The sequence below is a fragment of the Lolium perenne genome, chromosome 7 (genome assembly GCF_019359855.2).
Source record: "Lolium perenne isolate Kyuss_39 chromosome 7, Kyuss_2.0, whole genome shotgun sequence".
NCBI classification, from domain to species: Eukaryota; Viridiplantae; Streptophyta; class Magnoliopsida; order Poales; family Poaceae; genus Lolium; species Lolium perenne.
Genome location: NC_067250.2, coordinates 271,960,484 through 271,984,958, shown reverse-complemented (window position 1 = coordinate 271,984,958; position 24,475 = coordinate 271,960,484). Strand labels below are relative to the sequence as shown.

General features: G+C 45.0%; 1 protein-coding gene across 1 annotated transcript; it reads right to left on the bottom strand.

Moving 5' to 3' along the window:
- Window positions 1-1,571: 1,571 nt before the first annotated feature.
- LOC127312882 (protein FMP32, mitochondrial) lies at window positions 1,572-8,456 on the bottom strand. The gene is made up of 7 exons (XM_051343428.2): window positions 8,257-8,456; window positions 8,011-8,142; window positions 7,832-7,891; window positions 3,109-3,185; window positions 2,967-3,023; window positions 1,997-2,063; window positions 1,572-1,907 (listed from the first exon to the last, which is right to left on the bottom strand). The coding sequence occupies exons 1-7, from the start codon at window positions 8,416-8,418 to the stop codon at window positions 1,788-1,790; spliced, it is 675 nt and encodes a 224-aa protein (XP_051199388.1). The 5' UTR covers window positions 8,419-8,456; the 3' UTR covers window positions 1,572-1,787.
- Window positions 8,457-24,475: the final 16,019 nt, after the last annotated feature.

Here is a 24,475-nt window from a genome sequence, read left to right as displayed (position 1 = left end):
GGATCGGCGAGGGAGGAGAGTTGTATCGAGTAGTGCTGGTCCTCGCCTGTCTCCCAGCGTTAGATTTGGGGTTAGATTGATTGGGATGCCAGTGTACATAGACTAAAGACATTTTAGCATGGGGGCAGCTCATTGGACCAACGATATTTATGTAGCTCTGGCACAGCTCGGCCATACCGTCGTACTATCCGGACTTGTTGAGATGGCTCTGGAATTCACATGGAAACAAAGCAGGGCTGAGCTTGATCGAAACTTGAATAGCCGGTGCACATAAGGTGTCAAATTGTTTTCGAGAGAATTTAGATGTTTCTCTTTTCCTCGCAATTTTTGCAGTAATTTTCTTCGCGCCAAAAAGGTGGCTCTAAAAGGACGTCTTGCTCGCCAGACGACCTTGTGCCGCCAAGAACGAGGGCGAACCGGCGGCGAGTCTGCATCGGGGGAGCAGATGTGGCAAACGGCGAGCTCCAGGCGTCCCAGATTGAGGCAATTTAGATTTAGGCGCTGGCGCCGACATCGACTCCGGCAATGATGGTGTGTCGACTCCGAGGACAACAGGTTGCCATAGTTAGGTTGTAATAATTTAGTGCTCTTGTTTAGTTTAATTTTGTCGTAGTTTCAAATTAAACTTATTTGTATAATTAGTTTAAAATAAACAAATATGTGTTTAAAAAAGGTAACCCGAATATGAAAGTATCTGTTTGGGGGTGTATTTGGGACGAACTCTCGCGAACACTTGTCGGCCGCCGCTCAAACAGAAAAAAAAAGGGACTGATTCCGGACACAATATGAGGGGAACCCGCTAGAGATGCCCTAAATCAAAAGATGCTATAGCAACCAGATTCATTCTTTCGTTTTCATCCAAACCAAAGTGACCCTCAAGGTTTAACGGAAGAAGGAAGTGTCACCTTCAGGCAGGCTTTCGGTTTCAACCGCAACTGCTACAGGTGCCTGTCAAGGCACCAATCAGCTTACCTCACCTTAACCACGATGGATCCGTGTGTGCCTTTCAGAGCCCACGTGACCGCCGGTGGCAACTTGTATCCAGCCTCTTTTCCTTTTGAGGTATGGATATGGTTCGGCGATTATGCTATTATTATCAGCAGCACTGGCTCAGCACTCCGAGAGAATATATAAACTGGACTACACCCTTTTTCAGACACAAGAAAACAAAAGTTGGGGTTTCCCATATTCGCTCTAGATACAAAGTAACACTTTAAAACGTTGCGAGTACCAATTTGTGCACAGAAATAGGAGCATATTGAAATGGAGTTCGCAACAGCACAAGCGTAGAGAGTCAAGTGATAGACTATACCATATGCTGCCCAGCAAAACAACGATCTATGACATATGCATAGCTTCTGATCAATTTCAACCAACCTTTTAACGTCAGTGAAAGGTAAAAGGTGAAGCAAGGCAACAGGAAAAGAGAGACCAGAGACGGAAACATCAATAGTTCTCCTTCCTAGGATTAGATGTGTCCATAGCGTGTTAATTGCACAACACAACAGTGACTTTCGCCTCCACCGAGACAGAGGAAACATTCACCTTGTTAACTGACAACACAACGAAGCTCAAGCACAGGTAAAGAATCATCATTTCGTATGTATTCCATCTGCAGGTCGATCTATCTTACAGGTTTTGAGGAACTTTCTCTCTCTCTAGCAGACGTTACAACATTCCCCTGGCCAAGTTTTGCCCCCTTTGAAAAAACTAGGAACAGAATCGGAACTATCCTCTTTTGCGGTATCCATGGATAAATGGGTGAAGGAAAGAACTTGTATTTTGCTTCACATCACGATGCGGAGAACGGCGAGTCCAACAGCTGATATTGAAACAATGGTACCTATGCAGTATTTGATGACATCATACTTTGCTGCCTCCAGCTGGGCTTTCAGTGAATGGATCTCCTGCAAATAGCAGCGAAGCGGAGAGGTTCAGTTATGTCTAGGATAAAGAGGCCATGCCAAAAGCCCACACGTTCAGGCCTTTTGCTCACCTTGTCAAGCTTTGTGGTGAGATCTGTAGTTTCTTCATTCTGCTTGGCAAGTTCATCACGAATGCGCCTGTAGCAATTGTGTTTTAATCAGACAAGACAAACAAAACCATCTTAATTATTGTTGAGGAAATGTGACAAAGACAGGGCAACTACTTGAGTAATCATGGAAGTAATGCACCGTGTAATAACTAATAGATGAAACTACCTGGTTTCATTTTTAGAAAGGTCAACGAGGGATATGGGAATATGTATTTAACAATCACCGCGAGGGAACAATGGAATTAATGCCCAGTGCAGAATCTTTGCAAGGGGACGGGCCACTTGGTTTCGCTCGCTACTAGTATGCACTATTTGAAATTGTTCTGCAATAAGTTAGTTTACCCGTAACTCATTCTGAATCTTCAAATACCAATGTGTTAAAGGGTAGTAGTGGAATTCTCATGGTAGCAATCTAGATGGCATTTCAATCAATGCTATAATTCAAAGGTCCAGTCAAGGCGCAAGGGCCAAGGTAAGATTCAATAATCTCATATGCTATTTATTACATCCTGACCATCAGAGAATTTTGAGAAGAAAAATTATGAGCAACCCAACCAAAAAGAGAAAGGTGAAAGTCCAACACAGCAAAACGATTAACATCTTACACAGTGTGTTAGGTTCGGCTGCTCTCCAAAATTTTAATACTGAAGGACACAATGTTTCGTCATAAACAAAAGCGATCAATAGTTGCATAAAGCAGACAAGCTGTGCTTAAAGGCCACAGACAAAGGAGATAGCAAAGTAGATATCCATTTATCTTCAAAGCGAAATGTTTAACCATTCTTCATTTATTTATTCTTGCATTAATCCAGATAAAATACAAATTTATGATGCTTCAATAGTCAGCAACTGCCATTAAGGTTTCGCCAATCACAAGGTAAGTAAAAAAAACAAATAGTGCACTCTGCATAGAAAACAAACTTAATCTTACCCTCTTTCAAGGTTTAGATCCAACCGCTGCCCTGCAGTGACCTTGTCAATCTCATACCTGTACCACACAAAATGAACAATTAGGTATCCTAATTCAAATTTGTGGTATAAACAGCTTCATAAAACCACAAGCTAATACTAACTTCAGTTCACTCCTCATCTTATCAATATCTCCACGGAGTTTTTCAGTCTCCCGCTGTAACAAAGAGAAATGGTTTTCCTGCATAGAGAAAAGTTCTACTCATGAGTTTCTTTAGCCGAAAACATCAGGTCTGACTGAAATGGTCAATTGTAAGTTGTATGCCGTAGCCTATTATTGAACATATTTTGTTCCAACACAACTCAATAGAGAAATAAGTACAGGAGAAAGGTCCGAAAGCAGAAGCTACAAAACCAACAAATTGAAAAAGGAGTGTACAACCTACAATCAATGCGAATATAGTGCAAAAAAATGTATTGTGCACATATACTCCCCCCTGCATCTCAAAATAAGCTGCTCAAGTTTGTCTAGATATGGTTGTATCTAGACATGCTTTTAGTGTATAGATACATCCGTATCTAGAAAAAGTTGAGCAACTTATTTTGGGACAGAGGGAGTACTACATTTCTTTGCCACCAGTGATCTATAATCAAAATATGTACTGTTCAGTTAAACTAAAATTTATGCTCTATTCCTGCTCTATAAAGTACTAGTATACCCAACTTCAGTTGTGGACAGAAAAAACCAAAAAGCAACATGCATGGAAATCAGGGTAGTATAATTGTAGTGAATTACTTGCATTTTGGTCAAGTGTGGCATGTACACTAGAGATATTCCTACAATGTTGAGCATTACCATCGCAAGCATTGTAAACAAGTGAAACTCAATAATCCAATCAGCAGTATCATCAATGCACCACTTATAAGTTCAGAAAAAAACTATACTAACCAACATATCACATATCCAACACCGTGGAGTGAATACGAAAACATCACATAATATTTTTCAGATCAGCTCCAAAGAATGACTTTGTTAGAGTACGTCATGGGCCTGGGCCTGGGCCCGTTAGTCTTATGGTTTGCTTAGGGGTCAAGTAAGCCTTGCTTGGGAGCCAAGTAAACCTCTCTATATATGGAGAGGAGATGTATCAATCTAATCAAGCAAGAATTAAGAAGGAAATCCCTTCCCTCTTGCCATCGGCCGTGGGCAAGGCCCCCGGCCGGCCCTCTCGCGCCCTCGCAGCCCTCTCTCTCCCTCCCAAACCCTAGCAGCCACATAACACTTGGTATCAGCTTCCCGGGTTCGATCATGTCCAGCCCTCCACCGAGTTCTTCCCACCCGCCGCCGCCGCACTCCGCCGTCCCCGCCGTTCTCTCCTCGGCGGAGATCACCGCAGCCCTCCGCGATCTCACCACTGCTATCCAGGAGATCCGCCTCTTCCTGGCCGGTCCCTATGGGCCGCCGCCGCCGGCGGCGCTGCTGCCGTGGCAGCCGACGCACCAGGCGGCCTCCGCCGCGATCGCCGGGCCGCTGCAGCCAACGCTGCTGCTGTCGTCGCCGCCACCCGACGCCGGGCTGCTGCAGTCCCCGCTGCCGCTGTCCACCATCTCCGGGCCGGAACCTACCTCGGCGTCGGGGGTCCCTCTTCTTCAGCAGCCGGCCACCTTCTTCCCCACCAGGACGCTGCAGCAGCAACAGCAGCAGCTGCCGCCGCCACCAACGCCGCCGCTGCAGCTGTTGTCTTCACCGATGCTGTCCCTGCCGTTCGGTGGGCAGCTGCAACAGCAGCTGCCATCGCCACCAACACCGCAGCAGCGGCTGCTGCCGCCACCGACGCCGTCCCTGCCTTTCGGCGGTGTGGGAGCGACCTTGGCCCCGGGCTCTACATCGACACCACCCGGGATGCCCTTCCACCAGGTCCGTTTCCCTCCGTCGCCGTCACCGCTTCCGTCTTGGATCGCTATCCGCCACGTGTCGGCGGCGGTGAGATTGCAGGTTGTTGCGCACAGCCTCCTAGTGCGTCGGCATGTGCGGGAGATGCGTGATCTGCAGCTGCAGCTCCTCCAAGTTGCGCTTCGTTGCGCAACGGACCTCGATCCCGTCCGCTGCGTCGGGGATCTTGGGCGTGCGATTTCCCCCACGGGCGGCGGCCATGCTGTTTTTCCCACGGGCAGCGACCTCAAAGTCTGTGCCATCGACAGTCATCCGGCGGGGAGAAGGCATGGTGTCACCGACAGGAGCACACCACGTAGCACCACCGCATTCCGCCGACGGCCGCCGCGCGGGCTCCTTTTGTTCCGTTGGTTTCCATGGGATCCAGGTGGCTGTACAGGTGCACATCCGACGGGCGGATGGTGTCCACTTTATGTTCAGGGGTCAACAATAAAGCGTCCCAGTCTATTTCAGGTTGAGAGTAATAAAACAAACCGAGATGTAAAAGGCTCGTTTTTAGGTGTTAGGGTTGTGTTGCGTCGAGTCATGGTTTGTTTAGGTTGCAGCTCGAGGACGAGCTGCATGTCCAGGTGGGGTGTAGTGTTAGAGTACGTCATGGGCCTGGGCCTGGGCCCGTTAGTCTTATGGTTTGCTTAGGGGTCAAGTAAGCCTTGCTTGGGAGCCAAGTAAACCTCTCTATATATGGAGAGGAGATGTATCAATCTAATCAAGCAAGAATTAAGAAGGAAATCCCTTCCCTCTTGCCCGGCCATGGGCAAAAGGCCCCCGGCCGGCCTTCTCGCGCCCTCGCAGCCCTCTCTCTCCCCCCCAAACCCTAGCAGCCACATAACAGACTTATTAAGAGTTCATGAATTCTTCCTATTAATTAGCTGGATGTCTCTTAATTAGCTGGATGAGGGTTCATAGGAATGGAGATACTAATAACTAATAGAACTCACTGAATTTTTTTAATCCCGGGACAGAGATGCAAAATTAACACAAATATACATTTTCTAAATAGTCTCTTGATATTAAGCAAATCAAACTTTCAAGAACACTAAGCAAAATCAACCTATGTAGTGTTCAGTTCAACTAGAAAATTATGCTCTAGTCCTGCTCTATAATATACTAGTATACCCACTACAGGTCTGCATTGGAACAACCAAAAGGAACATGCACGAAAACAAGCGTAAGTATAATTGTAGTAAATTACTGCATTTTTTTGAGACGAAAGTTACTGCATTTTGGTCAAGTCTCGCATGTATACTACAGATGCTTCTACAATGTTGAGCATTACCATTGCAGGCATCATACAAAGCAAAACAAGAATGAAACTCAATAAGCCACAGCAGTATCATCTAAGCAACACTTATAAGTTTTTTCTTTCAAATCTACTAACCGACATATCCAACACCGTAGAGTGAATAGGAAGACATCACATAATATTTTTGAGATCAGCTCAAAGGACTGACTTATTAAGGGTTCGTGAGCTACAGTGAAGAGTCCCAATTCTGATTCCGCGATACTGAATAACTAGCCGAATGAGAGTTCATTGGAACGGAGACTAATCACTGTTTGAACTCACTGAAACTTTTTAATCCTGGGACAGAGATGCAAAATTAACACAAACATACATTTTCTAAATAGTCTCCTGATACTAAGCAAAATCAAACTTTCAAGAACACCAAGTGTTGAAAATATAATGGACATTTGAATATCAAATGGAAGAAATGCAGGTTGCTAAACTTTGGAAACAGAATGGCAGCATTTGTAGGTTCGAATGAAACTGTATTAGAAATTATATCATCAATAAGAACCACATTATCCTTCTATGTGACAATAATGGGTATAACGTGCGAATCAAGATGCTGCACGGTAAGAGCTAGAGAAACCTACTAATCTCACTTAAAATACAAAGTTGAGATGTTAACGAAAATACAAATAATGGCAGCCTACAAAAGACCTAAAACATGAAACAAATTTTTAAGAAAATGATGTGTGAAGCACACAAAGCTAGCCAACATTATTAGATTAGACATTTCCACAACATGGGGACTCCAAAATGTCAACGACAGTAACCTAAAATAGGTCCAGAAGTTAAATGAGCATATTTTTAAAGAGCAGTGTGAATGATAAAAGTCACTGGTATGAAGATTAAAAAGCATGAAATGGTCGGGCATTGGGGTAACAGTGATCCCAACCCATAGTTACATACTAACCCTGCTATATTTTCTGAAGTACCAACTGAAACAATGGTAAGTAGAACTTGTATAAGCTCTTTGATCAAGTTCAACAAAAAGGCAGCAGCATTCATACACACAATAGCTGCTAGACACGACAGTGAACATACAATTTCAGAATGACACAGCATTTTGCTTTCAACAATACCTCTGAGCTCTGTACTTGCGACTTAGACTTGGAAATAAGAAACATGCAACAGTGATCCCAACCCTTAAACACATCCCCGCACCCAGCTATTTCCACAAACCCTGTAGCTTACTCTATAAGCCAAATTGGGGCTACGTCCAGAATCGTCAATAATGGTAACTTAAAATACGTCCAGAAGTTAAACGAGCATTTTTTTAAAGAGCAGTGTGAATGATGAACTCATTGGTATGAAGATTAAAAAACACGAAATGGTTAGGCATTGGATTAACAGTGATCCCCGCCCTTAGCTACATACTAACCCTAATATTTGCACAAACCAATCACTTATAAGCAAAATGGAGGCTACATCTTCCCAAGTAGCAACTGACAATCATGACATGGAGGAGACTATGGAGTAATTCAGAATAATCAGATGGTAATTGGAACTTGTACAAGCTATCTAATCAGGTTCAACAAAAGGGCAGCAGCAGTGATAGGACCAATTAGAGGTGCTAGAAACGTGTCAGCGATCATCCAATGGCACGTTGACCTAGGTAAGAGGGGTTCGATTCCAGCAAGCAAAATACCTGCGAGCTCTGCACTTGCGACTTGAACTTGGAGATGTTGGCCTCCTGCAGCATCCCGCACTGGAAACGGCAAGAGCAGAAGCAGGAAACAGATGATGAGTAAGAAGAACCTATCAATTGATTCAGTTCCCAGCAAAACAAAAAAACAGGGTCAGATGGCGATAGATAGGTGTTATTACCTTCTGCATCTCGGCGTTAGTGACGAATGACTCTGAGATGCTCTCGAGGCTGTCGTTGAGGACCTCGGTGATGGCGGAGGTGATGGCCTCGGCGTGCTTGGTGGGGACGCCCTGCGACTCGAGCTTCCGCACCTGCGCAACACGCATCTCAGCATTTTTCATTTCATCGAGCACCTCCCGGGCTCCCGGGAGAGGGAGGCAGGCAAGTACTAGCGGTAGAAGCAAGTGCAGGAGCAGATTGGTTACGAGGGCGAGGGTGTCGACGAGGAAGGCGCGTCGGCCGTTGGTCTTGACGAGCTGCGAGATGGTGCGGGCGTGGCCGGCCCAGCGCGTGGGCCACTGGTGCTGCGGGTGGTGGGTGTGCAGGAGCATGCCGCGCCTGCACGCCGCGGCGGCCGCTGCGGCCATCCCCTCCCTCCCACGCGAGGCGGCGGCCGGAGGAGACGGATGGGGGAGGGGTGGTGGGGGCGGGCGGGCGGGCGAGCGGGGCGGGGGTCGGTGGGGGGCGGTTGGGGCCGGGCTATATGCGGGCGTGGGCGGTGGCGGTGGCGGATTCGGGCGGCTCGGCTTGGTTTGAGGGAGGGTGGCGGTGGTGGGATTGGATTGGAGGCGGAGCTAATTTGGGAAAGGCGATGGAGGGAGGAAGCCGGTGGGGGAAGGAGGATGGTGGTGAGGCAGGCGTGGAGAAGAAGAAGACGCCAAGGGGGAAAGGGAGAACGTGTTTGGGAAGAAAAGAAAGAAACTGCTCGTATTTTCTGTTCCCACTCTGGTTTGCTGGTTTTCTGAAATGGCTCTCGGTTTTCTGTATAGTTTTTTTTTTCTGAATGTGGTTTTCTGAATAGTTACCGTGCTTTTCCTCTTTTTGGGTTAGTTCTAAACTATTCCAAAACAGCCTTTTCAATTTCGGAAACAATACGTGTTTTCAGAAATATTTTAAAAATAATATGCCGTAGTTCTAGCCAAAGACAACCGGCAATGGTCATCCTCGCCGAAGACGGCAAGTTGGCCGCCGACCCACGCCATCCAGTCATTGGACTTGTCGTCCTCGGCAAAGATTGGTTGTCCTAGGTGAGGACGACTAGTCACCGGATAATCCGAAGCAGATAAGGGATTGCAGTTTATCGGGATCTTTTTGTTCAATATAAATATAGTGCTACGCCTTTTTTCATCAGATCCGTCTTTTGGAAAACTTAACTAGTGCATCAATCCTATAATTTTGCATCCACATTTTTTGAGCGTTCGTTTCTTAAAAAAAAAGGAGTATTCCCTTTGCTTTTTTGTACGGAGATAGAGGTTGATGAGAAAGAGAGTTCCTGCAACCCCGCATTATTGCTGTGCTGTTGGTGCTAGCCGGCCGGCTGCGCCACCCTGGACCGCGTCGGGCGGACCCGACTGACCGGTTGGTGACCGGTTTGATTGACCTTGATTGATGCAATTGTTCGGCTCAGACGCGGTGAAACGTGTTGAACGAGCCAAAAAAAATGCCGGTCTCCTCGACTGACTCGCGCGCGCGAGTCCCTATCCCTATCCATGGACGATGGATCCACCGGCCACATCGGTCGGGCTTCCCCAGTCGTCGCCGTCACCAGTTCCACGTGCTCCGTCGTGACGACCCGACTCACCGCGTCTGTCATGCCCAGGCATCCAGGACCAATGGGCCGGCAGGTAAGTCAGACCAATGGGCCTCCTTATCCAGGCCTTGGATGAGACCGTCGCTCCCGCCGCAGGATGGGCCGGGCCATAGCCGGTGCGCTTCGTGCTAAAAAGCCCAGCACGCCGCGAAAACCCGTGCTTTGCCCTAGGGCTTGTGCGGATCCTCCATTAGAACATGCATACACAACATCCCCAAAAAATCCGCCCGCTAAAAAACCATTTGCAACATCTGTTTTGGTTCTTTTATATGCCGCTCAGTGTAGGACGCGAATTTTTGGCTCCTGGGTGCTGGCGCACCCGATTTTAGCAATAAAATCGAAAAAAATACTAAAATTGTTTCAAAAAAATCGGCATAAATCATGTGTGTGGGGTACATATGTAAGTATGTGCGTGCCAATTTTCAACCTAAAATATGAAAGTATGTAGCCTACACAAAAATAACAAATTGTACTGTTCATAGTATATTGATTACACGTATACTATTCACAGCATAACAAAACTTCATTTTCACTTTTTTGTATGAGTCACGTACGGCCGTATTTTTTTCTGAAAATTTTACCAGATAAGTATTGAGATGAGATGTAAGCGAGGTAATTATTTCAACTTTTTTCGAAACATCTAAATAACGTTTTTCGAATTTTTTGAAATCAGGTGCGCTGGCACCCAGGTTCTCCACCATATTTTCGGCTCAGTGTACTGCTTCATCAGACGCCTAAAAATAAAACGCGCCGACAAGAGCGTTTCACCAGACACGCTATACAGAGTCGCAAACAAGTTTCCGCGCAAACTTCGATCAGACACGAAGATCAAACGGACCATCTAAATAGATCAGATATATTAGGCATGCAATAATCTTAAAACAGTGCAAAAAAAAACTAAAATATGATAAACTGAAATACGATAAATTAAAACCTAACATCTAGAAGTCCAAGTCGGAGTCCGATGAACTCGAGGCGGTGGACGAAAACAGGTCCTCCCACTGGGGATCTTTCTCGCCGATGGTGCTCAAGTCTTCCAGCTGCGCCAGAATAAAGTTCTTGGGCGCTCGCTTCGCCTTCGCTACCCGCTTTTGCGCTAAAAACTCCTTCATGTCGATGACCTCTTGGGGGAAGTTCTCGCGCAACGCTGCCATGGCGCACTCGTCCGTCTTGGCGATGGTGAGCCGGCGCTATCACTGGCGGTGCCGCTGCCTCTCCTCGTTGGTGATGAGGCACGGTGAGGGTGCCAAAAACTCTGCTTGGGCGGCGGATTTGACATCGTGGAAATTCATGTCGCGGCGGGACGGCCGAGCCTCCACACCGCCGTGTCGTAGGCGCGCGTGGCCTCGTGCACGGCCTCGAAGGTCCTGAGGGAGAGGCGGTAGCCAGCGGTTCAAATCTAGGCGTAGAAGTTGCTCGTCGACCGGACAAGAATGCCGTGGTAGCCGGGAAAGCTAAGCGTGGAGGCATGTTGACTGCGCCGCGCTCGGTTGCGTTGAGGGGGAGGATTTTCCGCGTGCTTCAGCGGTGGGGAAAATAGGAGAGGAGGAGGCTTTAGCGGCAGTAGAGCGGCGTGCCTTTTGTCAATGCCGTTTTTTACCACGCGCGGTAAAGTTTTTCGCACGCTAATTTGACACGCCTGCTAGAGCGCCTAAAAAGATTTGTACTTCATATCAGGTAGACATGAAGTACAAATCGCTAGACTCTTGGAACCCGATGTCAATTCATCTAATCCCTTGCTATTTTTTCATTGTTTATTTAGAAAAATTACAAGCGGGGCCTTGCGCATGTTTACCATGTCAAATGATATCAACGGTCACAAGGTGTGTAATTGAGGCCTTTGCAAATAGCAATACCTTTTTTTGCAGAAACTATACCTACTTTACTCATTGAACACAAATGCATCGGTTGTCAAAAGGAGGCATGAGGAATTTCGGTGGCTATGCCGCTAGCTAGATAAAATTATAATGCTCCGTGTGGCGCCGGGTGCCTTGGTTTGAATCTATTTCCTCTCTAGTGCGACGATGGTGAACTCGCCCATTACTTCAAATTCTAAATATTTAGAGCATTTCCACTAGCACCTATTGAGGACATCGGCACCTCTTCCATCTACTTGGGGAGGGCAGCCCCACACTGGCGCCCCTAAAATGGCAGTTCTAATAGGAATTTTTGAGCAAAATAAATAATTAAAAATCACAAATAGAGATAGAAACTCGAATGAAGTTTTTTGAATAGCAATTCAAGTGGTGGCCAGCATCTGACCACCAAATCATCCTCATCTCATAGTCTGGCTACCAAAACAACTTGAGCTTCATGGCCAAATGGATCAAAGGAGCGGCGTGAGCGGTGGGATCACCTCCATGAAATCCGGCTCCTCGATGACCAGCTGCACGATGATCATGGGTGTTGCTCCACGATCGGTGGTGTTGCTGATGCCGCCATGCATGGACGTTGATCCGCCGCTTGGGCTTCCACCTACTTGTCGATGCGCTTGTGGTACATCTCATGCCACACTCTCGCAAATGGATCCATGTTCGACATGTACGTCATCAAGATCTTTGCTTCTTGCATCATCTTGTCCAATTCGATGTTGGATGCTTCATTCATGGTCTTCATCATGCCGGCTTGGGCTTCCATATTGGCGGCCTCCACCTTCTCCCTCTCGAAGCCAATCTTGACATCTTGTTTCTCATCCCTATCCTTGTTCTCGGCGGTGAAGAAACTATCTTTATGGGGGCATCGAAGACGGCCAATGTTGTTACAAGGTTTGTAATTGAGACCTTTGCAAATAGCAATGCCCTTTTTTAACAGCAAATACTTTACGTTACTCATCAAACACAAATGTATTAATTGTCACAAGGAGGCACGAGGTTTTCCAGCGGCTCTGCCCCTAGGTACAATTGTAATGCTCCGTGTTGCGCCGGGTGTGTGGTTTTAATCCTTTTCCTCTCTAGTGTGGCGATGGTGAACTCACCCATCACTCCAAATTCTGACATATCTAGAGCATTTTCACCGGCGCCTCACAAATAGGGGTCTGAAGGTGCGCCAACAACATTTTATTGGGGGTGACCGCATCTGCTCCCTCCACTTGGGGAGGGCAGCCCCACACTGGCACCTCTAAAACCACCACTCTAATAGGAATTTTTGACCAAAAAAAAATAAAACTCACAAATAGAGATAGAAATTCGAATTAAGTTTTTTGAAAAGCAATTCAACTGGTGGCCAACATCCGACCACCAAATTGTCCTCATCTCATAGTTCGGCTACCAAAACAACTTGAGCTTCATGGCTAAATGGATCACATTAGCGGTGGGATCACGTTCATGGCATCCGGCTTGTCGACGACCAGTTGCACGACAATCATGGGTGCTGCTCCGCGACCAATGGTGTTGCCGTTGCCGCCATGCATGAACGTCGATCTGCCGCTTGGGCTTCCATCACCTCATTTTCGATGCACTTGCGGTACATTTCGTGCCACGCTCTCACCTATGGGTCCATATTCGACATGTCTGTCATCAAGATATTAGCTTCTTGCATCATCTTGGCCAGGGATGTTGGATGCTTCATTCATGGCCTTCATTATGCTGGCTTGAGATTCCATATTAGCGGCCTCTACCTTATGTCTCTTGAAGCCAATCTTAACATCTTGTTTGTCCAACATGGCCTTCCACATAACGGCGTATCTCTCATCCCTATCGATGTTCTCGCTGGTGAAGAAAGACATCATCTTCTAAATGGAGGCATTAAAGGCTGCCAATGCCGAAGCCCCATTCCTCTCAGCCTTCAAACGGGGGATGAGCAGGGCAGACCCTTTCCCATTTGCTCTTCAAGATCAGTAAACAAAGTCCTCTACACAAATCAGCGCACGCGTGCAATCCGGTCGTGAACCACGCTGCACGATCTCGCCCACGCCCTGCACAAGCCGCCGCGACCAGCTTCACCTCCGGCTACCGTCGGCCACTTTGCTCGTTGTTCGTCGTCCTGCTCATCAGTGCAGGGGCCGCTGTGAGGAGCTCCATCTCCTGCTGCCGTCCGCCGCTCTGCTTGCCGCCGGGACCACACTTCATGCTCGCCGTCGTTGCAACAAGCGAGGCGGCAACATATGCTTATGAGTTCTGACTGGGTTGCATATGCTTACCAATTGTAAGACAGAAACGGAATATGGCTCTACCAATTCTACATGAAAACAAATGCTTAAGAAAGATATGATAACAGTGGAATATTGTCTAGCAGAAACTAAAACCTTTGAGAAATACCTTTTGAACATGCATGAACCTCGTACTGTGAGTACATGAAGCTGTAACTTTAAATTTTCAAAAAATAAGTAATACTCCTCTCAGGCACAAGAAAAAACCAGTCTGGTACAGCATGAAAATAAAGTTCATAAGACATAAATCTTTAAACCATTAAAGTTAAATACTCTATAAATGAATATGTCAAGGGTTACAATTACTTAAGTCAAGAACATGCACGGGAGTATTTCTTTATTTTAGGATAACTGCAGAATATGTTCAATGCTACAATGGCAAGGTTCTATCTCCACTTTGATCAACATTATTTCACTCAAATACGGAATTCCAAAGCTGTATGAGAATCAAAGCACACATGCAAAACAATTATGAAATTACCTAAGAGAATAGGTTGGATGCCATTAGCAATGAGGGCAAGTAGTGATTACTGTTGAAATGAGTTGCATATCTCAAAACTTTATTTTATGCTCTATTATATTAACAAAGTGCTAGCATGTATATTTTCTACTTGCTTTCTATCAATCAAGTTACCCACATATACAAAAAGAAGAAAGAAAAAGAAAGAATAAGATTCTGGACCAAATAGTATTACTTGCACTTACATGCTTAAATGTCCTTAGTACATTTGTTTGTCTTTACACAAAATGACTTAATGCTGAGCATGGATGTAGTGCATCAGAAATTTAACTTTATACCTCATTTGCATGTTGCTATTCTATAAAGAATGGATCATTTAACTTTGTGTAGTATTACTTGTTATATCCAACATAGCAACAAACTCCAAAGTTCATGTCTATTGTTTTATCACCTTCATACTCGATGACGAGCATGAGTTAAGCTTGGAAATGTTGATACATGTAAAATACATAAATGAACTTTGTACTTTACTGATACATATTCCCAGATAGGGAAATAGTGGGCTAGCCATGGGGATATATAGTTGTACATGTCCTTCCCACCGTCGATATGCACACTACATGATATAGAGAGCAAGATTTTCAGGAGCACACGAACAACAAAATCCACACGTTATAATTTCACACCCCCTCACAGCTTATACTATTTCATGATATTTTCATATGTATGTTTGCTGGTCAGACCTTTTGCATGATGATTTTGGTATGCAATTGCATGATCATATTCACTGCATGATTTTTCATTACATAATTTTTGCAGTTATGTAGTTATGATTCGTATGAATATGACTTTTTATTGCATGATGATTTTGGTGCCTTTTTATTGCATGATGATTTGGTGTGGACTTGCATGATGATTCTCAAATCTATTTTCCCCGTTTCGACGTTGTATGTCCCTCCACAATGTAGTTATGATTCGTATGGATGTGCCTTTTTATTGCATGCTAATTTTGGTATGGACTTGCATGATGATTTTCAAAGATATATGCACCTGTTTCGACGTTGTATTTTCCCTCCACTCGAGACAGTTCAATAATTTGCAAAGTCACCTCCTCCACGCACAACGATGCAAACTACCATGCTCTCTATACCCAAACGGCAACCACCCTATGAACATCTATGCACATGGCTAGAAAATCAGCGTCCTTCCCACATATTTCCATCTTATCTAATGTTATATCAATGTTTTATATTGATTTTGGGAATTTACCAATGACCCCCCTTATTTTGGTTACAACTCCGTAGAACAGGAATTCCTTGTTTTGTGTATTTTAACTTTCAAGGACCTAAACGAAGTCAAATTGATCAAGGATTTTTTGTGGATTATTATTTCACGAAGAGGATGACCTGGAGCACTGGAACCTCACGAGAGGGGCCCGGAGGCCCAAAAGAGACCAGGTGGCATGGCCCAGGAGCGGGGCCGTCCCACCCATGCTCTTTCACTTCTTGAGCATCTTCAATCATCCATCCAAAGCCCTACCTCCAATTATTGACCTAAAAACGGCTATATAAAGGTCCCCCAGTGCATCTCGGAAAGGAGGCGGAGCATAACACAGAAAACACCGAAATAGAGTTAGAACCAACGAAAATTGGAGGAGGAAACACCACCGGAGCCACCACCGGTAGGATCTCTACCTTGTCCAACATCTACACCAACATCACCATGATAAAAAAGTAAGTAGTCAATCTTTAGACTACGGGTTTGTGGCAGTAGCTTGATCTCTCTCTCTGTCTCTCTCTCTTGTTCTATCAATGATCTAGTACCATATGAGATTCCAAACATGATTATGGTCATCTATGTAATTCCCTTGTGGCGACTCTTTGTTCTATGAGTTAATATTTGAGATTGGAATTCTATGTGTGAGATTTATGAATAGATGCATATCATATACCCTGTTCTTAAATGTTTGTTTTGATCGAACTTGCATGAGAGAGAATGTGTGTGGGAATGTATGTATTAGTTGGAGTAACATAGTGGTGATTGAACAATGACACAAAATTCAAGATCTAGTATGGTTTTTACCTTTCTTTTGCTACCTCGCTAGGGATAAAGTGAATGCATGTGTTATATTTTATCTACTGAAATATGGGTGACCTTGTTTATTCAGGGTAGCATATTTGTTATTCAAACATCATGTCAAATTACCTAAGGCTATACTCTGTTAATTCTTAAAACTAGATTGCATGGAGTTTTCCATTTTCTGGAGGAGTATAATAAAGATGTGTTGCATCATCTCTAAGATAGCACGTGAGGCATACTAAATTAACTTTTGGGATTGATAACTTTCACATTTTACCGTTGATAAAGAGGGAAGGGGATTGATAACTTGTGGGCTAAAAAAGGCGCCAAAATATTCTAAATGAAAATAGCTTTCCGAGTCGGTATTTTCACATTTACCATTGATAAATAACATGGAGATTGTTGATAACTTATGAGCGAAAAAAGTCTCTAAAATATTATAACTGATATTATCTTTTCAGGTAGGCAACTTTTTCATGTTTACCGTTGATAAATAACGGGCAGAGCGTCAATAGTGAGCTAAAGAAATTCGCTAAAGTATTATAAATGAAATTTATTCTTTGGATCTGTAACTTTTCATATTTAGCGCTGATAAATAAAGGGCAGAGGGTTGCTAACATGTGAGCTAAAATAGTCTCCAAAATATTCTAAATAAAATTAATTTTTGGGATTGATATTTTTTATTATGTATGGTGGGTTCATAAATTTTAGGACAAAAAAATTATAAAATATATTTAGACGGGTGCTAGTTTTAAAGATCTAGTTGAGATCGATTTATTGATGGAAAAGGATTTGAAATCGGAGTTACCGTTTGAAACATAAAATGATTAATTTTTTTTGTTAGCAAAGATATTGGCTAATGTCAGTTTTTCCGTGTATTTGTTGGTTATCACGGTTCACCAGTTTTCGTTTGCTGGGTCTTTAGTGTATGAAAGTTCACCTTTTTTTTAACTTTTTACCATGTAAACATTGATATAACATAATCATTCACTAAACCTAGCTGCCTCCCGCACCCCCCTAAACCTAGCCGCCTCCCGCCGCCGCCGCCGGCCAAAGGCCGCGGGGTGTGGCGGCGGCGGCCATCCCTCTTTCCGCGCTGGGGACGGCGACCTAGCCCCCTTCTCGACGCCGCGGGCGGTCGCGTGATGGCTGGGCGGCGGTCTGCACTGCGGCCCTCCTGTCTCCCGTCAGCTCCTCCCCCGCCGGTGGTGGCTGATGGTGGTGGCTGGTGGTGGTTGGTGGTGGGCGGCGGCTCTGAGCTACTTTCCCCCCGCCTCTCGCCGGCGGGTGGAGGTGGTCTTCAGTTTCTCCCGCGGCACGAGGTCGCCCGGGGCAGCAGCCTTGGGTTCAACGGTGGAGGCGGCCTTCTTCTTTGCCGGAGGAGGTCGGCTGGTTGCCGGGGTGGCGGATCACGAGATCCATCTACTCCGGTGATGAAGATCTAGTCGACAACGAGATAGCGGTGAAGGGGCCACCGGTGAAAACCGCGCCTTGACTTCGTTCTTGGCCGATGATGGCGGCGGCTTTTGGCGTCGTTCCCTTGCGAAGGCATCATCTTTGCTGGTCTTTTCGCTTGCTCTCGCCGAGTTGGGGATTCGCGGCTGTCGGTGAAAACCATGCCTCGATTGGCGGGCGATGGCGGCGTTAAGCGTCGTTTCCTTCTTGAAGGCATCGTCGTCGCAGTCTGCGGCTACTCACTCGTGCTGCTCCGGGGGAAACTCTAGATCCAACCAGGATCGGACGATGACGACGCTCCCTGCGTCGTTCTACCTCTTGGGGCATCGTTTTTGGAGCAGCGGCTAGATGGAGGTGGATCTTGGTGGTGTGGTGTTCATCTACCACGTTGTCGTCGATGATTCTCAGCGGCGTGGAGCTGCGGGGTGTCGAAGACGGGCGAGGACTGCTGGACGCGTGCAGGATGGTGGAGCTGTCTGGCGCCATGGTGACATCGACGGCAGGCCTGGCACGGTCAATGCGTTGATTTCACTTGGAGATGGGTTCGAGATAGATGGCGGTTGCGAACTCTGCGACGTGTGCAATGGCACACCCTCAGGGTTTTGCTTTATTGGATGATGTGCGTTGGTGTACCGTCAGGGAGTATGACCTTGTTCTTGGTTCCCCCTTCATCGTAGGTATAGCGAGTTATCGCTAAGTAGGAGGCTTCAAGTTGATCTTTGTATTTTTCTTGTAAGGCTTTGCGAATAATTTAATAAAATAAAGCTGTGTGCATCCTTTGGATGCAGAGGCTGGGGCGATGCTCCTTGATCGAAAAAAATGTAAACTGTAGAGTAGTACAAGCTTGCATCCCTGTTTCTTACACGGTACTTTTTTTTAGCTCACTTGGTGAGGTCTCTGTCGGGCAGGCATAGGAGATTGTGGGTTCATAGGGGTTCCTGCGGGGAGGCCCTAAGCTTTGCTTCATTCATCAACTACATAAAAATCCATATTTTGTCAGACACACATAGATCATGTCTAGTTTGTAATGGAGATCGTTTTTTGCAAGTTCAGTTCGGTAGTTAAACTTTGATTTCTCAGGTCCACGCATATAAACGTATTTTCTGTGACACATATGATGAACACATATGACGATTCATTCAGTACCGCACAGGATTTACCAATAGTTATAAGGCTTTTTCAAAGGCAATCATGTGTGTACTCTCTGTTTTTATAGCACAAGAAATTCGCTTACTGTTGCATGTGATGTGATTGGAAGCTGTTGGTAATATATACAGTATCTCAAGAACCACTTAGATGGTGAATTTTCGTCTGTTGTCTCTGACAAGGAGTTCGATGTTCATTTGTGGTAATGAGAAGATCGATTATGCCACGAATCTAGGAGATGATGCTGAATACTTAGGAAGAAAAAGGTGTGTAAAACTTAATGGTGGGTATTAGATCTAGTAGCCACCACTGGTTTTTACATCAGAAGACTCGGAGAGCATATCTATAGCAGGTGTTGTGACGCAAAACTCAATACAAAAATCTAAGAAACATGTTTTCTATAAGAAAGATGATTGGATCGCAAATACTGTATCTCGTTGTACAGCTCCGATAGATAAGACAAACATGGACCCAGTAAGTCCATATTGTGAGTGCCATTTGCATCTCATATTAGTATCCACCTTAAAAGAGATGAATGATCCATCTACACACAGTGGTGAAACAGCGTTTAAAATCAAAGTTAGAATAATAATCTCCGAAAATAGCACATGTTCACAGCCATCCATATAACCAGCTCCTTGAATTATACTTCGAAAAACATCTCACTGGGTAGATCTAGAATGAATCTCAATCATGCATTCGGCGCGGTTGCTCAACTATGAATTACAACAAAAATATGTTGAAGCCCAGAGTTTAAGAAAACGAAGCTGGCAGACAATTCAAACTTAGCGAGACAAATTTAAATCTGGAGGTGACAAAACCAATCCAAGAACTGATCCTTCATCCTAGAGGCTAGAGCCTTAGGGTTAGGTCAATCCCATTCTCATCGGTAGTCTCCTCCTGCAGATTCACTTCAGGCATGTCCTGCTGGCGTTCAATATGAACCCTATCTCCAGTCCCACCATTGCCTTCTGCCACCGGTGCTGGGACGACAAAGGAAGGCTGGCCGCTGGTGCCGCCGCCCGTTTGCGTTTGCCATATGAACGAAGGAGTGGCGCTTGAGAGGAGCCAAGAGAAGTACTGGGCAGTCTCCATCTGATTCACTTGTCGCGAGATTCCAACATGACTGCTACCTCCAACATGACCTCCACCTCCAGTAGCCGCTGATGACGGTTGAGCGGGAGCAAGGCCGGCGGTTCCGGTGAAGTTGTGCATGGGCGTGCGATACGAGTCGAACAGCTGCAAGTGGAAGTTGAAGTAAGCGCTTCTGGGACGTGCGACAAAGTAAGACGACGAGACGCGCACCTGTGGCTGCGACCAAGCCGGAGCGAGACGACGGTGCTCCTTCTGGATCGGGATCTGGCTGACCTGGTGCAGGTTCCTGTGCGCCTTCTGGTGCCCGCCCAGCGCCCGCGCGCTCGGGAACGTGCGCGGGCAGTACTTGCACTTGAACTCGGGGGAAGCCGATCGCGACGAACGCGATGATGCTGGGCTCTTCTGCTGCGCTACGGCTACCTTCTTGCCGTCGTCACGGATGGCCAGCGAGGGGTCGGCGGAAGGCGCGGTGGAGCGGCTGCACGAACCGGTTGACTCCATTGTTTGGGGAGGGAGGTCGAGCTAGAGAGGATCAGTTTGTTTCTTCTGTGTGCTAGTTTGATCGATGACTATGGAGAATTGGAGGCCGGGGTTTAATAGAGGGGGAACGCGGCCAGCAACGGCAAGCAGTCGAGCTAGAAATGGAAGCAAGTAAAATCGCCGCGTCGTAACGTCGTAATGTACGTAGGAGGGAAAGCATTTGGTTTGATCTTTATTTTGCAAAAAAATCAAAACATGCAGCGTTTCTTGCTATATTTTGTGTGTGCATGCATCAATGCGTATGCCAGCTGGTAGCTAGATTCTTTATTTAAAGATATACTGCTATAGTATATAAAATGTTACCGTTGCAGTACACATCCTCAAGTTTGATGACCGGAACAATAGCTGGAAATTAATTTTGTAATCATGCATAATTAACTGAATACTCTAATTATTATTTGCGAAAATAACTGGATACTAATTTTGTCATGTGATTGCGTATGAAAAAGGCATGTTTGGTCCTCATTCTTATGTGTTTAATCCAGAATAAATGATACCATTTAGTGAGATAAATTGCAACGTGATAAGAGCCGACACGATAATCCTTTGATCTTATCCATCAGAAATCGATTTATTCAAATCTTAAAACTCTCCATCCAATGTAGTGGAAAAAGGTTAGAATCACTTTAATCAATCGTACTACTGATTTCCTAATAATTATATTGATTCGACAAAGAGTAGAATAACTTTTTAACCAATATTTATACTTCTTTTCCAAATAATTCTATTGTTTCTTCGTAATGTTGTCACAAATTTAATTAACATTCATGAAAAATCTTGTCGCTCACTGCTTAGAAATAATATTGTTCACGAGAAACTTTTTTATCGAGAGAAAAAGTCCCATGCACCTATTTTCAACTTGTGCATGATGAAGTCTTGAAAATGATCAATATAAGAATTATCAACTTCTTGTACTCCCCTAAACTAAATAGTTTTGTAGTCTTTGTCCATTGTGCATTGCTTCGCATTAAGAATTTACATACAACTCAAGAAACCGTATTTCTGAATGCCAACATAGTGACTCATATGCTTAACTTATATTAGATGAACTCGCTTTGCACATGTAGTATCGTTAGTTTATTAAATAACACGGAAAGCTATGTTTTACAAAAAAAAAGAAATATAAATTGGATGCAATTCCGATATGCGCCTTACAGCGCAACATGTTTGGCACTGTCCAATTTACCTACCGTGCGCTGCCATGGGCTTGCGTTGTGAGTGGGAGATAGAATGACTTGTATCAAGTGGGGCGGGTTTAAACCTAGTTGTCTTCGATAATCATCATTTATATGAGATCTTATGTGGTGCAAAGGGAGGTTCTGTTTTCATAGAATCACGAGGGGATTTTATTCAACCATGGTGTTTTCGACATACAAGAAAAATCTAGGGTTGACATAAACCACACGTGAAGACTCGTGTTGAGCTTCGAGATTGTCTTGGCCAAAAGGAATTGGGTTCCATATTGGTTTATGTCCTAGAAAACCTGAAATCACCCCTAGGCCTCGCGGTAATTACTCCTATAACTCTCTGGGATCTTTGAACTAGCACCACAGATCAATACATGTCTTTCAAGCATACTTTTTCGTCCCCACTGAGTACTACAGGGAACTTCTTGGGAGATCACTCATCGTGAAATTTCTCCAAACTAAGCAATCTCTTAACTGGAGGTTATTTGGAGATAAGCTTCAAGAAAAGAAGATGCATCTTGTTTGTATGGGTTGCCTACCAAACCTATTAAACATTATGCTAGGATGTTGAAACGTTGGAAATTAATCTATGAATTTTGAAGTTTACTATGTTAATATTCAAGATATATTAGACATATCAGAAGTTACGCCTATTATTTTTCAAGGATTTTAAATCCCATTGATTTGTTATCTACCCATAGAAAACAGAAAACCCATAGTTTTCATTTTTTTTACTTTCAGGAATCTTTTGAACTCAAACAACCAAGGAATTTTTCCCAAGCAATCATTTTGGAAGAGCAAAAACTTGGAGAGCAAGGAGAACACCTAGAGCCACCTGGGGCTCAGCTCACCCCCTCTTCGTGGCCCACAAACCCAACCGTGTCAAGGAAGGGTTTGATACGTCCAATTTGCATCACTATTTTGTATCATAATTTGCTGTTATTCATTGATATATTTCATATTTGGACACAATACTTATGTTATTTTATCTATTTTGCATGTTTCATCATTATTGGAGGATCAAGCACCGGAGCCAGGATTCTGCTGGAAAAAGCACCGTCAGAATGCAATATTTCGGAAGATCAACTGTGGAAGGAAATTATACCAAAAATCCTATTTTCCCAGATGACGAAGGAAGCCGGAAGGGGGAGCCAGGTGGACCCAAGGTGGGCCCACACCACAGGGCGGCGCGGCCCATGGCCTGGCCGCGCCACCTGGTGGTGAGGGGGCCCCACAGCCTCTTTCGCCTCCTTTTCTTCGCGAAATCCTTCGTCCCGAAGACCTAAGCCACAGAGGGTACCTCGCGAAGAGTTACAGCCGCCTCTGCGGGGCGGAGAACACCAGAGAGAAAAGAGCTCTCCGGCGGCTGAGATCCGCCGGGGAAATTCCCTCCCGGAGGGGGAAATCGACGCCATCGTCACCGTCATCGAGCTGGACATCATCTCCATCATCATCACCATCATCTCCACCATCATCACCGCCGTCTCCACCGCTGCACATCGTCACCACCGTAGCAATTTGGGTTTGATCTTGATTGTTTGATAGGGGAAACTCTCCCGGTATTGATTTCTACTTGTTGTTGATGCTATTGAGTGAAACCGTTGAACCAAGGTTTATGTTCAGATTGTTATTCATCATCATATCACCTCTGATCATGTTCCATATGATGTCTCGTGAGTAGTTCGTTTAGTTCTTGAGGACATGGGTGAAGTCTAAATGTTAGTAGTGAACCATGGTTGAGTAATATTCAATGTTATGATATTTAAGTTGTGGTGTTATTCTTCTAGTGGTGTCATGTGAACGTCGACTACATGACACTTCACCTTCATGGGCCTAGGGGAATGCATCTTGTATTCATTTGCTAATTGCGGGGTTGCCGGAGTGACAGAAACCTAAACCCCCGTTGGTATATCGATGCAGGAGGGATAGCAGGATCTCAGAGTTTAAGGCTGTGGTTAGATTTATCTTAATTACTTTCTTGTAGTTGCAGATGCTTGCAAGGGGTATAATCACAAGTATGTATTAGTCCTAGGAAGGGCGGTACATTAGCATAGGTTCACCCACACAACACTTATCAAAACAATGAAGATTAATTAGCCATATGTAGCGAAAGCACTAGACTAAAATCCCGTGTGTCCTCAGGAACGTTTGGTCATTATAAGTAAACAAACCGGCTTGTACTTTGTGCTAAAAAGGATTGGGCCACTCGCTGCAATTGTTATTCTCGCACTTTACTTACTCGTACTTTATTCATCTGTTACATCAAAACCCCCTGAATACTTGCCTGTGAGCATTTACAGTGAATCCTTCATCGAAACTGCTTGTCAACACCTTCTGCTCCTCGTTGGGATCGACATTCTTACTTATCTACGATACACCCCCTATACTTGTGGGTCATCAAGACTATTTTCTGGCGCCGTTTCCGGGGAGTGAAGCGCTATTGGTAAGTGGAATTGGTAAGGGAAACTTTTACTGTTAGTGCTGATTTTATTTCTGCCTGCTGCTATAATTCATTATGGAGAGATCTTCTCTCGAATGTTTGTTTGGAAAATCTACTACTACTGCAAAGGTAGTGGATAAGGCGCCAGGTGAGGAAGAGATACCATACAAAATACCTATGAAAATTATTGAACGTGTAGTGGATAACCGTTATACAGGGGATGGAACTGTCCACCCTGGAGATCATTTACTGTTTTTACATGAGTTATGCGGTTTATTCAAGTGT

Coding starts and splice junctions, on each gene's coding strand:
- LOC127312882 (XM_051343428.2), bottom strand. CDS start 8,418: ATGGCCGCAGCGGCCGCCGCGGCGTGCAGGCGCGGCATGCTCCTGCAC. Junction 8,143..8,256: donor TCGTCGACACCCTCGCCCTC/GTAACCAATCTG, acceptor CGTGTTGCGCAG/GTGCGGAAGCTCGAGTCGCA. Junction 7,892..8,010: donor CTAACGCCGAGATGCAGAAG/GTAATAACACCT, acceptor TGCCGTTTCCAG/TGCGGGATGCTGCAGGAGGC.